Source organism: Nilaparvata lugens, chromosome 1 (assembly GCF_014356525.2).
Source record: "Nilaparvata lugens isolate BPH chromosome 1, ASM1435652v1, whole genome shotgun sequence".
Classification (NCBI taxonomy): domain Eukaryota; kingdom Metazoa; phylum Arthropoda; class Insecta; order Hemiptera; family Delphacidae; genus Nilaparvata; species Nilaparvata lugens.
In genome coordinates, this window is record NC_052504.1 from 39613802 (window position 1) to 39628030 (window position 14229).

General features: G+C 34.1%; 1 protein-coding gene across 1 annotated transcript; it reads left to right on the plus strand.

Annotated features, from left to right (window-relative positions):
• Positions 1–10936: 10936 nt before the first annotated feature.
• On the plus strand, positions 10937–13743 carry LOC111052511 (neuropeptide-like protein 31). The gene is made up of 3 exons (XM_022339215.2): positions 10937–11226; positions 12906–13137; positions 13505–13743. The coding sequence occupies exons 1-3, from the start codon at positions 11160–11162 to the stop codon at positions 13515–13517; spliced, it is 312 nt and encodes a 103-aa protein (XP_022194907.1). The 5' UTR covers positions 10937–11159; the 3' UTR covers positions 13518–13743.
• Positions 13744–14229: the final 486 nt, after the last annotated feature.

Genomic DNA, 14229 nt, shown 5'->3' on the forward strand with positions numbered 1-14229 from the left:
AGTCTGTAAAGCAAAGGGTAAGTCTTCTTATTCATTTAATAATAAAGCACAAAACTATGTGGATTGTGCAGATGTTGGGGTAATGATGGTTTTAAATATCGAGATGATGATGAAAATTGTAATGAAAATCATTATTTAACCAATCTATATACATTGAAGTCAGAGTATGAGCGTGACAAAATTAATAGTGTAACAAGAATCAAGCCAATCACACTAGAATTGATAGTTGAAAACAAACCTCTCTATTTGAGGTTGACAGTGGGGCTTGTGTATCAGTAATTAATGTAAGATGTTATGAGGAAACCTTTTCTCATCTGGAATTGCAGCCAACAAATTTAGTTTTAAGTTCATATACTAATAATCCAATCATACCTAAGGGCAAAGTGGCGGTTACAGTCAAACATAAGAACAGGGAACACCAATTGACATTGTATGTAATTAACAATGGTGCAAATCCATTGATTGGTAGAGACTGGATGAGAGACCTCAAATTGGTAGTTCAAATCCAGAAGCTAAAAATGTGCATTCCGTATTAGTAAACAACCCATTAATAACTCGGAAGTAGGTTTAGTTCATGAGACAGAGTTGATAAACGAGTTGTATAATAAATATCCAGGTGTTTTCAAAGACAAGTTAGGTTGCTATAAGGGTGAGTCAGCACGTTTAGAGTTAAAGGATAATGTTTATCCTAAGTTTTTGAAACCTAGGACCATCCCTTATGCATTGCAAGACAAAGTAAAAGCAGAAATAGAGAGGCTAGAGCAGGAAGGCATTTTGGAAGCAGTAAGCAACAGTGAATGGGGTACTCCTATGTACCTGTAATAAAAAGAAATGGTGAATTGAGAATATGTGCCGATTTTCTTAGTTCCACTGTTAATAAATGCTTAGTTGTGAATCATCATCCAATTCCTAAAATTGAGGACTTGTTTAATAGATTACAAAAAGGTGAAAAATATTCAAAAATAGATTTGTCACAAGCATACCAGCAAGTAAGACTTGATGAAGGATCCAAACATATTTGTACTATAAGCACTCCTTGGGCCTTTTCAGATATAATAGACTGCCATTTGGTATTGCCTCAGCACCTGGTATTTTTCAACAAATTATGGAAAAAATTCTGGCTGGAATTCCGGGAGTAGTTTGTTTTCTTGATGACATCTTAGTGGTAAAAACTTGACAGAGCATTATGATAGGTTAACAGAAGTATGTAAGAGATTGGATGCTAATGGTTTAGCAGTAAGTAAGAATAAGTGTGAGTTTTTCAAAAAAACGGTGGAGTATTTGGGATTTATTATTAGTAAGGAGGGATTGAGAACAGCACCAAGTAAGATTGCGGCTATAACAAATGCCCCTACTCCAACTAATGTGAGTCAACTCCAAGCATTTCTGGGATTAGTCAACTATTATTGTAAATATGTGCCTAAATTAGCAACAATTGCAGCCCCTCTGCATCAACTGTTACGTAAAGATAGTGTTTTCAACTGGTCAGTGTCATGTCAACAAGCCTTTGAATTGATTAAAAGTAAATTAATTGCAGCGCCTATACTAGCACATTATGATGCTAAGTTGCCACTTCAATTAGCTACCGACTCATCAGCTTATGGCTTAGGTTGCGTACTGAGTCAGATTCAAAAAGATGGATCAGAAAAACCAATTTGTTATGCTTCTAGAACTTTGTCAAAAGCTGAGAAAGGATATTCTGTGATTGATAGAGAAGCATTGGCTATTGTTTATGGTATAAAAAGGTTTAATCAGTATTTGTATGGTAATAAGTTTACATTACTAACAGACCATAAACCGTTATTATCTATATTGGGTCGAAGAAAGGATTGCCAGTATATGCAGCTAGTAGGCTGCAAAGATATGCCTTGTTTTTGACAAATTATGATTTCAATATCAAGTATATTACATCTAGAGCCAATGCCAATGCAGATTGCTTATCAAGATTTCCATTGAATGTAAAAGATTTTGTTTTTGAAAATGATAATGTGGACTATGTGGGTACATATTTACAGTTTATCACAGAAAATGACATTCCTATTGATTTTAACTGTGTGAAATTAGAAACAAGTAAAGATACACTATTAAAAAAAGTTTACAGTTATGTTATGTATGGTTGGCCAGAGGGTAAGCTTAATTCAAACATGGAAGATATGAGACCATTTTTCCAAAAACAACATGAATTAGTTATAGAGTCACCTCAAACCAAACCCAGGGAAAACACAGGTATGCGCCTTCCACCTAAGATCCAGGGAGGCTAGGAGAAGACTGAACGTTACCTGGGAGGGCAAGGCCCTGGAACACACCGACTCACCAAAATATCTTGGCGTGACCCTGGACCGAACTTTGACATACAAACAGCACTGTCAGAATACATCATCAAAAGTCAACTCCAGGAACAACATCATCAGGAAGCTATGCAGCAGCCAATGGGGAGCAAATCCCAGCGTGCTCCTGACATCAGGAAAGGCTCTCTGCTTCTCTGTTGGGGAATACGCCTGCCCCGTCTGGTGTCGGTCAGCCCACACAAAGAAGGTTGATACATCCCTTAACGAGACGTGTCGCATTGCAACCGGCTGCATGAAACCAACTCCCATCGACAAACTCTACAGGGCTGCAGGAATGAACACTCCCAAGATCAGAAGAGCCAACCACGAATACTTGGAGAGGTTCAAACAGACCTTCGATGAGAGGCACGTGATGCACGGTCAGCTGGAGCCATCGCGCAGCCGACTCAAATCCAGGAGAAGTTTCATAAGGTTCACACAGCCAGAACCTCCAGACTGGTACCCACTCCGGGATCCTGAGACCACTGGAACCAGTCTGCCATGGAAATCCTGGAGGGCGCTAAATAGGATAAGAACTGGCGTGGCCCCTGTGAAGACCAACTAGCGAGGTGGGGCTACTTAGCGGAGGACGATATCTACTGTGACTGCGGAGAGGCACAGGACATCGACCACCTCACACAGTGCCCACTGTGCCCTGTTCACTGCACGAATGTCGACCTCTGGAGAGGGAATGCAGTTGCGGAGGACCTGGCCCACTTCTGGGCTGGAAAAATTTGAAAGACCGGACACGAAAAAGTAAAAAGTAAAGTAAGTTATAGAGCAGGGTATTCTGATGTGGGGACATAGGGTTATTATTCCTTCCTGTTTACGCAAAGCTTTGCTGTCAGAATTGCATTGTGGACATTTAGGCATCATAAAAATGAAAGCAATGGCAAGGTCGTATTTTTGGTGGCCAGGTATAGATGCTGATATAGAATGTTTGGCTAATAGTTGTGGAGCTTGCTTAGAACAAAGGCAACTCCCTTCTAAGAGTGTTTACATGTGTGGGAATTTCCCAAGAAACCGTGGGAAAGAATTCATCTTGATTTCTTGGGTCCAATCAATCACAAATTATCTTATAATCATTGATGCACATTCTAAGTGGTTAGAAGTAGAGAAAGTGAATTCTACAGCTGCTAAAGAAACCATTTCTAAATTGAGACCTATTTTGCTCGTTTTGGTCTCCCTCAGTACCTTATTTCAGATAATGGCCCACCTTTTACATCCAATGAATTTAATGATTTTCTCAAGGCTAATGGTATTAGACATACCTTTTCACCTCCTTTTAGACCGGCGACTAATGGACAGGCCGAAAATAGTGTAAAAGTAACAAAAAAACGAATAAAATGTGCTCTTCTAGAAAATGAAAATGTGGAATTGGCTTTGTGTAGATTTTTATTAGCATATCGAAATGTGATTCATGCTACTACAAATGAGAGTCCTGCTATGTTAATGTTCAATAGACCATTGAGGTCACGTTTGGATTTAATTAAACCAAATTTGCAAAGGGTTGTTTATGATAAACAAGACAAACAAGTGGAAAATTATCGGGGAGGTAAGACTAGGGATTTTATTGTAGGGCAACCTGTGATTGTTAGAGACTACAGGGGACAAAGGAAATGGATTGAGGCAAACATTGTTGACAAATTAGGTCCAGTAACATATTTGGTGAAACTAAATAATGATGTAATTTGGAAACGGCATGTGGATCAAATTGTTAGTGCTCATTACTCAGCTAAAGAAACGACATTCACACGTGATTTATTGTTGACACCACCGAAAGTGAGCTTAGAAGTGGGAGTTCAGAGAGATATAATTAATCTGGATAAGGCATCGCCAACTGATCACATCCCAATCCCCATTCAATCCCTGGCAGGAATTACCTTCCAGGATTCACAAAACAGAAAGTCACAGCCTCAGCTGTCGGGTGAAGTGTCTAATGATAACTCCTCAGAATCAGAAATGAGTAGATATCCAGTGAGGTTGAGAAAGCCAGTGGAAAGATTGAATTTGTAATAGTATTCTCATTGTTAGATTTAAATTTAAGATTCAGTTTGTAAGAGATAATTGAAAATTAATTAGTAATTAATTTTTTTCATAAAAACTAACTATTTTGTTATTGTAATTTGACTTGTGTTTGCATTGTTTATGATTTCGATTTTTGAGTGTCACTGGTAATCAGTAGCGGCTCGTGATCTTCCAGCTTGGGGGTTCAACCTCATGATCTACTGGAGAAAAAGGTCAAGAGGATATAGAGTATTGAGCATAATCAAGTGTAACGGTGATCAATAATAATTTTAAGGAATTACACCCCAAAGATTGAGCATATTTTCAACAAATATAAATTTTTTGTCCTGTTCATATTTTTCTTGTTTGATTTTTACTTCGGGATTTGGTCACCATTATGTTTTATTCTACACCTACCCTCAATATCAATATTGTTTGTATTTAACAAATACTGAACCTTATTCATATTTCTTCATCAAAATGCTGTTACGGTAACACAATAAATTATATTCACACTCTCACTAAAAGAAAATGGACACACTAGAAATACTCACGAATGCACGAAACACACTAGAAATTACTATATTCTTCTACACGCAAAAACAATTTATACAACGAAAAATGCAGTGAAATCTATCACATCTGTATACAGTATAATATATATACCCGAAATCATATCGTATAACCTCAATACTGTCATGCTTTCTACTTCTTGTTTACCGCTTTTTTACTGTTTACTGCCACCAAATTTGAATTTATTGGTTATGTTCAAGATGGCACTGCTACTGAATCCGTACGAATATTCACGATTCATTCCGAGGTTTACTGAATGATTCACTTGCCTCGGCTAGGTTCGGCTACTCTCGGATGAACTTGTGCAAAATTGGTTCAGACAGGATTGTGAACCAAATCCGTGCTAGCAAACCGATTCCCCTCCTCCGTTCCACTACCTCACCCAGCCCTGTTTTTGGGTTCACATCGGGGAATGAACACTGCTTTCCACCTCCACGCGTCTTGTCATCCTATTCGGTGCTGTATCAAGCAAGCCACTCCGGGATCTCAGGCACCGGCAGCAAAACATCAACGTTAGGTTTATGTAGATGAAAAATGTTGTGATGTAATTTAATGAGAATAAAATAAAAATATAATTATTTGAGTTGCAAATTCATCATTGTATAGGAAGTTGATTCAATTCTGGGGGTTCAATGAACCATTGAACACATAGGACGAGCCGCCACTGCTGGTAATAGTTCTCTTATTGTTGAAATATTTTGTAAAGTTGAAGGGAGGAATTGTAATGTATGTAGCTATGAGGTTGGCAGACGTGGTTGTTTTCGCGCTCTGTGTGGTCATAAAGGTTATGTTGGCATGATGAATCGTAGAAATAATAAAGTGAGTTATTTAAAGTAAGTGGTTGTGTTTTATTTATGGTTATCATATTTTACAAAGATCATAGGCAATTTTCAATCGGCTAATTGGTAAAAATTATGCGAAGAATGAATTTGTAAATGAATTGAAAAATCTAGAATATTCCAAACTCGATTTGACTCAGATTTTTTACTGTTTTTACTGTTAGTGAGCACCCCAGGCTGGAGAACTCGCTCAAAATGCTGCTGATATTCTGTCAGCTGTTCTATTGAAAGGAGTGGAAAGTCAAAAGAAATAGTTCAAAATACATTATTGAGTTATCAATCGCATGCTATTGATATATTATTTTATTTATTTTCAAATTTCAAATCAAATTTTATTTCCAATACTTACAGAAAAACACTTACATAAATATGTGTGACAACAACAAATACATGTAAAGAGACTTATGAAATATAAAGCATACTAATGAATAATAAATAATCTAGTCGCTGACACAAAATGATCAATAATTACAAAGTAGTGGAAACAAAATAAAAACATGCCGAGGCTTAGCCTGTGGGGGATGGAGTATCAGTTTAGTAGGCCTATATTTGCTTTTCTATTAATTCATTTGGTTACTTCTAATTAAATATAACTGTATTTAGGACAAGACCTGCTAACTCACTTCGATTTATACTGCACTTAAAATCAGATTCAGCTAACTTGTTGCTCAGGTGTAAAAAATTAATAAATATTGATAATATAGGAAAAATAAGGTAAATGCATGTGTCCTCCATTTTTGATTCAAATTCAATAAAGACTAGATTAACTTTTGCAGACTGTAAGTTATGTAAGAAACAATATACGGTATTTAAGATTTGATTGTAAATGATAGAATGTTTTTCTGAATGACAATTATATTATAGAAATTAAAAAGCTGCTTGTGTCATCTAGTTGAATAAGGTATTCTTTCAGACGTTTCAGAAATATGTTTCCATCATTGATTTCCTTTATGGTTTCCGGCAAAAGGCCTAGATTATAAATTTTTGGCGCCAAAAAGCATAGAATTTTTTAAACATTGTGGGATTTAGTCTAGGTACTGTTACATCTAGTCTGTTCCTAAGGTTAAGGTTATAAGATGCTCCAAACCTTTCGCATCTTCTTTCGGTACTCGCCCTATGAAAGAATATCTTTAGAACCTTGTACATGTATAAATTCAGAAAGGGGAGCACTCCAGACGCCATGAAAAGAGGACGTGAATGGTCTAAGTAGCCGGCATTATTAAAAACACGAATAAAAGTCTTTTGCAAAAGAATCACATAGGTTTAATAATAGTAAAATATGCACCCAAACAGACAAACCATACTGTAGTTTCGAGTTGATAAATGCAAAATACAACATTCGAATAACGTCAGAAGGACATACAGATTTTAGCTTATAAAAAATTAGAATGTATTTTGATGATTTCCCTTTAACATATTTAACATGCGCTTTCCAATTTACAATCTAATATCAGACCTAGGTATTTAATTTTCTCGACCTGCTCTATTTCAGGACAACCACAAATTTCTGTATTACCGTACATGTTATTGCATGATATTTTAAAGGTGCACCGAATAAGTAATTTTTTCGAGCATTGAAGATGATATATTTTGATTTTGGGCTCATGACCATCCAGTTAAGGGTGAACCAGCTCCTCAACAGCTTAATATTTTTTCGCAATTCTTCAATGGAATTACTTTTATAAGAAAGGGCTGTATCGTCAGCAAATGATGACAATTCACATTGGAATGTTCCATTGCACAAGTTATTAATGCAGATGAGGAATAGTGGCCCAGAGAGGACTGAACCCTGAGGAATACCATGATCAGCATCAGCAGTTGTATAGTTACTAATCAGTTCCGATCCAACTCTGGTACCGTTACATTTATTATCTTCATCATCAATAGAACTGCTTACTGTGTCCATTTTCACACTTTATATTTATTCTAGCATAAGTAATAAGATTTTTTCAGAATCTGGTAACAAATATTTGAATTGATTAATCGATACTATTCTTGTGAAACCTTCTTATTATGGTACTTCTTATTATGTTGAATTTCATTAGTGATATAAGTGCTGCAATGTAACTCACTCTTCATCTCTAGCACCATCATCATTATCATCCAGCTCATACTACTAGACTTAAAATACGTATGTTAAATAAGTTGCCTGGAATAAATTGAAATTGAAAAAAATACTTTGAAAATCCAATAAGGTACCCTACATATGCAATAAACTGAATGCAAATAAACTGAAATGCAATACATTCCCAAAACTCTATATTATTTATTAGACTGACCGGTCATAGCTTTTAAATAATATACAATGAACAAATAAAAGCATTAAAATCAAATTCAGAATCCACATATGCATAATATTGAATAGCCACAGGACACACTCAAAAAACATACAAACATTTGCATATTTTGATATACACCACATCCTCCAAAAAAGCCAGAGATTCAACACACTTGAATAATATGAAATTGTCAAACACCTCAAAAACGACAAATCTAATTTACCTAATCAACCAAATCAAATTCAATCTTTCCACACATTTTGGCCTCACAGTCCAACCCTTAGAAAGCAAGCGCCGCTGGTATCAGGCTGATGAAGCTCTTCCTCAGGAGTGAAATGCATACCTCTATTCGCCAAAAAAGTAAGTTTCTCTCAAATATTTACAAAGTAGCACAGTGTTAAAACTACGACAAAGATAATATTCTATCTCATTTACAGTTCCTGTAATACACAGGCCAAAACTTTTTATGGAACAAATCATTGTAGCCTATAGGCCTTACTCTTGTAATAAAATGTACGTATACTATATAGATAAATCCCCTCAAAATTGTTTCACGGTTGTAAAACTCTAAATGGAACACACACAAGAAATAATTGTAATTTTTAACCACCAATACAGAGAAGCTATACCTTTAATACAAGGCCTGTAAGGTTTGTGATATAGCCTACGTTAATAATATCCAAGCCCTTCATCCTAACTAACCCTTTCAAGCCCTCCAATCCAATATCCAAGCCCTTTAGTCTCTATCCAAACCCACGAACAGAATAATTGTGGTTGGGCTGATTAGTTTATTTTCTCCACCAATTATTTCCTCAAAAATAATTTCTGATTTGATTCCATTTTGACATTTATCAATAATCGTTTTTGGATTTCAGTTCAGTTTCTATTCGATATTTTGTGTCTGTAGGACGTTAGCGACAACATAATAGAATAATTAATTACATAAATTGTCCAGTACAAATTGATTGACATTTAACTTCAGCCTATATTTTTATATTTTTTGGTTTGATTGATGGGTAGTTCATCCTACTACAAAATCGATCAGATAATATTATTCAAATAATTTATTAAATTGGATGGATAATGAACTCCAATTATAAAGTTCAAGAGGATGTAGGTAATTTGATGAATTTTTACTCGGTAAACTTTCCGGAAACCAAAGGGTAGTTATCATTGATCACAAAAAGAGAAAAATAATATGAGCCTATAATTATTATTCCTATTAGGCTTGTCGTCGGGCCTACGTAGGAATAGACTATTTGAGAGGAATTTCACTGATAGCTTACATCACTACATTTTACTCATTAGACTCAACCATAGATTTTATTATTGATTGTGGAAAAAGGTGACTTTTCCTATTATTAGGTTCCACGGTTCCAGCAATATCCATTCATATATATAGATAGGCTACCATATAGTAGCAAAAAGCTCTAATTTCTCACCTGTTAGATTGAATGTAATGTACTTGACTAATTATTTTGGAAAATTAAAAACACTCAGCGTCAACAATGTGATATAGGCATAACTTACGGTTCTCATTGAGCGATTACCCCATAAAATATGTTTTCGCGAAGTGAGAAAAGCATTCTCTGCAAATGACAGAGATATTGGAGGACATTAATAGTCAATTAATAGAACATTATAACAGTAGAACAGTAGAACGTCGCTAACGTCCTACGTCTATTCATTAATAGAACAGCTAATAGTCAAGATATCATTGGAATTAGTGAGTGACAGATCTAATGGAGACTATTCTCATCATCAAATTCACTAGAATTATTTCCCATTTTCAACAAAAAGAAGCCATACAACCTCATTTTTTGCAATATTCATCCAAGTACCATCAATCTTCAAAATCACTTCTCTTTTAACTCATCAACTCTTCTGAGTCACTCACTTAGTCACATTGAGTATCTTTTAATAAATTTCCTGTTTACGATATAAGCCTAGTGAACATTTCTTTTAGAGATTGGGTTACGAGTGACAGATTGACTGTTCGATTAGGAATAGAATCATTAATCTGTTTCCCATAACAAATAATTGATTGAACATTTCATTGAATTGAACATTTCCTGAATTGAAGCTGTCAATAGCATATAGATCTATACCGTATCCAAAAAGCTATATTTATTGTAAAATGTGTCAATAAGCGATGACCCAATACTGTATCACTTATTGAAGTTGGACTCTAAGTCAATATGTGAATGGATAATGTATAGAAAAAAATATTACTTACATATGTAGTCTAATGAATCAATTTCAAATTTGTATTGCATGAGTGTGGTGATGGAATTCAATGTATAAGGGATTACAGAAAAAAATGTTTTTTTGTAAGAATAATATTCCTTTGTTCCTTATTACACACCATCACCCTACTCAAAAAAGCATGAAAGAATGAATCAGTAATGTCAATATTTGTAATGTTTCATATTATAGTACAGTGATAAAATTAAAGTATAGGCTCTAGTACTGTAATATAGTGGTAAAAGTGAAACATCACATAATATTGACTTAATCTGATATTAACTGTACGAGTTACCTCTCTCCATTCACATTTTATGTAGGCCTACTCAAGATTTGAGAGAAATAATCAAGAGTGAAAAATAGAGATAGAATATCAGATACATGGAAAAAAGGTTACACATAAAGATGATCAGAATGTACAATACAGTTAATACTTCTAGACCTATTATAAAGAGTGAGAATAAGCATAAATGTTCATGAAGAGTGGCAATATTTCCGATTTAGGTAGGCCTATACAGAGATTTCCGAATTCACTTTATTATCTACCGTACACAAATTTTACAAACATTAGGCTACCTACCTGTAATCTCTTGTTCTGTCCAAATTGACTCATAAGTAAGTAGGTACGTTATAGTATTTACTAAAGTGTTAATGGCTGAGAATACCTACAGATTTAATCAGTTGAATCATTGGTTCTTTATAAATCTTAGAATGATCAGGAAATGCCCAAGATGACTAACTGGAATTACTGAAAGATTCAATAAATCCCAATCACGTTCACGTCAAACAGCAATCTTATGGATTTGTATATCAACTCGCACAGCTACCGTCGAGCAGTCATTAGTGGAGCAGATCTGCGATAGGATAGACTGTACAGTCAACAAGAGAAAATGTCGAAAAACGTCGTGACCTTATTAATAGGTTTGTTGTGCTGTCTACTTATTTCAAATACGTCAGGTAATGTACGGTTTACACACTAAATAGTTTTAATTATAAATATTATTAATTTCATATTGGGAGAGTCTTCCTAACATAATACTACCAATTTCACGCATTTCCAATTAACAAATAATTTGTAATTAATAGGCCTATTTGATATTCATTCTGTTAATATATCAATGGAAAAATTATCACTACATCGTAACTCTATTGCTCTCACCAGTCATAATTATTATAATATCACGGTAACAAACATTCTTGCTTCGTTTGGAGAATTTCTGTGATGAACCATCATATTAAAAAATTACAAGCAATCCACTTTAGGCGTATAAACTCTGAATTTTTCAGTAAAATATGCTGAAATCTTCAAGTAATTGCCTGATCACAGCATGTCTGTATACTTTTTTTAAATATTCTTATTCTTGAATGAAAGTAGGACTGAAGTGGGAAGTGTGAATGAAACAAAGTTTCATGAGCAAATAACTTTTCAAATTTTCATTAAACTAATGTTAAGTATACAGTTTTTAACATTTCTTTGTCTATGATACGCCTTAATTGATGGAATTTGTATATAAGCTTCCTTATTAATAATTATTTTTATTAATAATATATTAATTATTTTTCTCATGCATGTTGAAATACTTCCATTCTTACATAGACTCGAATAGACTTACCATCTATTTAGAATTAAATTTCTGACAAAATAATAACTGTAGGCTACTTGTGGATAGAATAGCAGAGTATTTATCATTTTATAGTGAATAAGTTAAAATATAAAAGTACCGTATATTATTATATGCAAATGGTAGGCCTTTTCCACAATAATTTGCATACTTCAATTAACCTATATTTTATGGAAAATTCGATCTGCACCAAACTAATTTTCACCAGCCATTTTCAAATTGCAATAGAAATTACGGCTATAGGCTCGATTCTATCGACAATGCAAGATACTAATGACTCTTATTCAATTTAATATACTATACAATTTCATCGACACCAGATGGTAGGTATATATTAGGCCTACTTATTGATATCAGTTGAGAAGTGAGTAATTGACGATTATACTCCAGATTCATTAAATTCCTTAGAAAATAAACTAGGCTATATGCGCTCTTTTTGTGATGTAAAACTTTATACCGGTAATAGAAGTTCAACTTATAATATCGAAATGGAAGTCTTCATGATATATTTTCTAAAGATATTTCAACTTCAACAAAAGGATTCAATTCAACAACATAACTTAGACATTCATATTCTAATACAATATAACCTCAGACAATATTTTGATATTCAGACCAGAGAATCTTGAATGTTCTTCTATATTATACATAGTTGGGCTATATTCTTATCTATTTCACTATCCATGACGAACTGTTAGTTGATTATTCGTCTTGAACTGTTTTTGACGACACTACAGTCTAAATTTTGAATTATAGTTATTAAAAACTAGTACCTACTCGCACGTGTGGAGTGCTTTCGGATTTTTAAAATGTTAAGTGGTGAATGGCAAATGGAAAGAGTGTTTAAAATGGATTTAAAAATCCGAAAGCGCTCCACAAGAGAGTATTAGCTTTTAATAACTATTATTAAAAAAATAGACTGTATTAGTGTCGTCAAAAATAGTTCAAAACAAATAGTATATTCTACTTACTTTCTATATGACATACAGCAATAATGGGGGATTTAATTTACAGGAAGAAGTATATATTCGCGTCACCAGCCACATCATCATCATCATCAAGGGGGGTTCGGTGGCCCAGGGGGGTATGGAGGCGGCTACAACCCCTACGGCGGAGGTGGTTTTGGAGGATTCAACCCCAGCTTCTCCAACTCCAATGCTGCCAGCCAGTCGGCGGCCTTCAATGTGAACACTCCATTCGGTGGATTCTCAGCCAGCAATTCAGCCTCAAATGCATTTGGCTCAAAGTAAGAGAAATCACTTTATAATTTCAGGCAGTAATTTTCAATTTTACATTATCAACTTTGATGATGGATGATCATTTTTTTCTTTTCAAATTCATGTCATCATAATACATTTATGTGCCACACCATTCAATTTTTGCTTAAAGTTGATTTAGAAGATTTACCATTATTTTGAATGGATTGAGAAAATCTCAATAAGTAGGTACCTATTTATCATTTTCAATTAATCCATTTTTTTATTTTCAGTTTGTATAAAAGATACCATTTTTTATTGCCAAGAAATTGAAATGAATATAATGGTGAAACAAAATTATTAATTTCGATTTGATTATAAATAATTGTTGATTATAATTGATTTTTTATTTTTCAGTTTCCAAGGTTGATAAAGATGAGGACTACAATACACCTTGAATGACTTCATCTGCCATCTAATACGTAATAAGCTAAATCGTTCAGTTGCAGAATGATTACAAAATACAATTTAAAATCAACTGTCATTTATGTATAAGAACGAGAATCATCATCTAGTAAACATTGTCATGTTATCACCTGCTGTGAGAATGCAGGATAACAGTCATTTTCGATAACATTATGATTCATACACTCTTATCCATCGTATTTGATATTTAAATCTCTCCCTCCATGTTCCATGATTATGATTATAATGTAAGGCTTTTTTGGAATGGATTGAGGTTTCTTATAAGTAAATACTACTGTATTTATATGATTGATAACGATATCCAAAATGAAAATTGAATCGACAATATTATAAAAATAGATCTTTACAACATTAATATTTTAATGGATTTGATATTAGGTCTATTATGAAAACATTTCCTCTAAAGCATTCTATTCCCAAAGTAGCAGGATACTACTTCTTTTGTTTTATTGTCTCTTGAAAATTCAAATGATCCTCATCTTGGTCTAAGAAACGGAGCATTAAAAAGACTGTATTAAATATTTTGATAAAATAAAAGTCTACCGGTACGGTATGTATTTTACTAAATTTCTATTGTCTATGCTTTCTACTCACAACATTCAGAAGCGAACCACAAGTAGTGTTCTTTAAATTCAAGCTTTGAAAAGGTTCTGGGT

Bases quoted from the DNA above. Each gene is read 5' to 3' on its own strand.
- LOC111052511 (XM_022339215.2), top strand. From the start codon at position 11,160: ATGTCGAAAAACGTCGTGACCTTATTAATAGGTTTGTTGTGCTGTCTA. The intron at 11,227-12,905 runs GTAATGTACGGT...TTTAATTTACAG, and splicing joins ACTTATTTCAAATACGTCAG to GAAGAAGTATATATTCGCGT.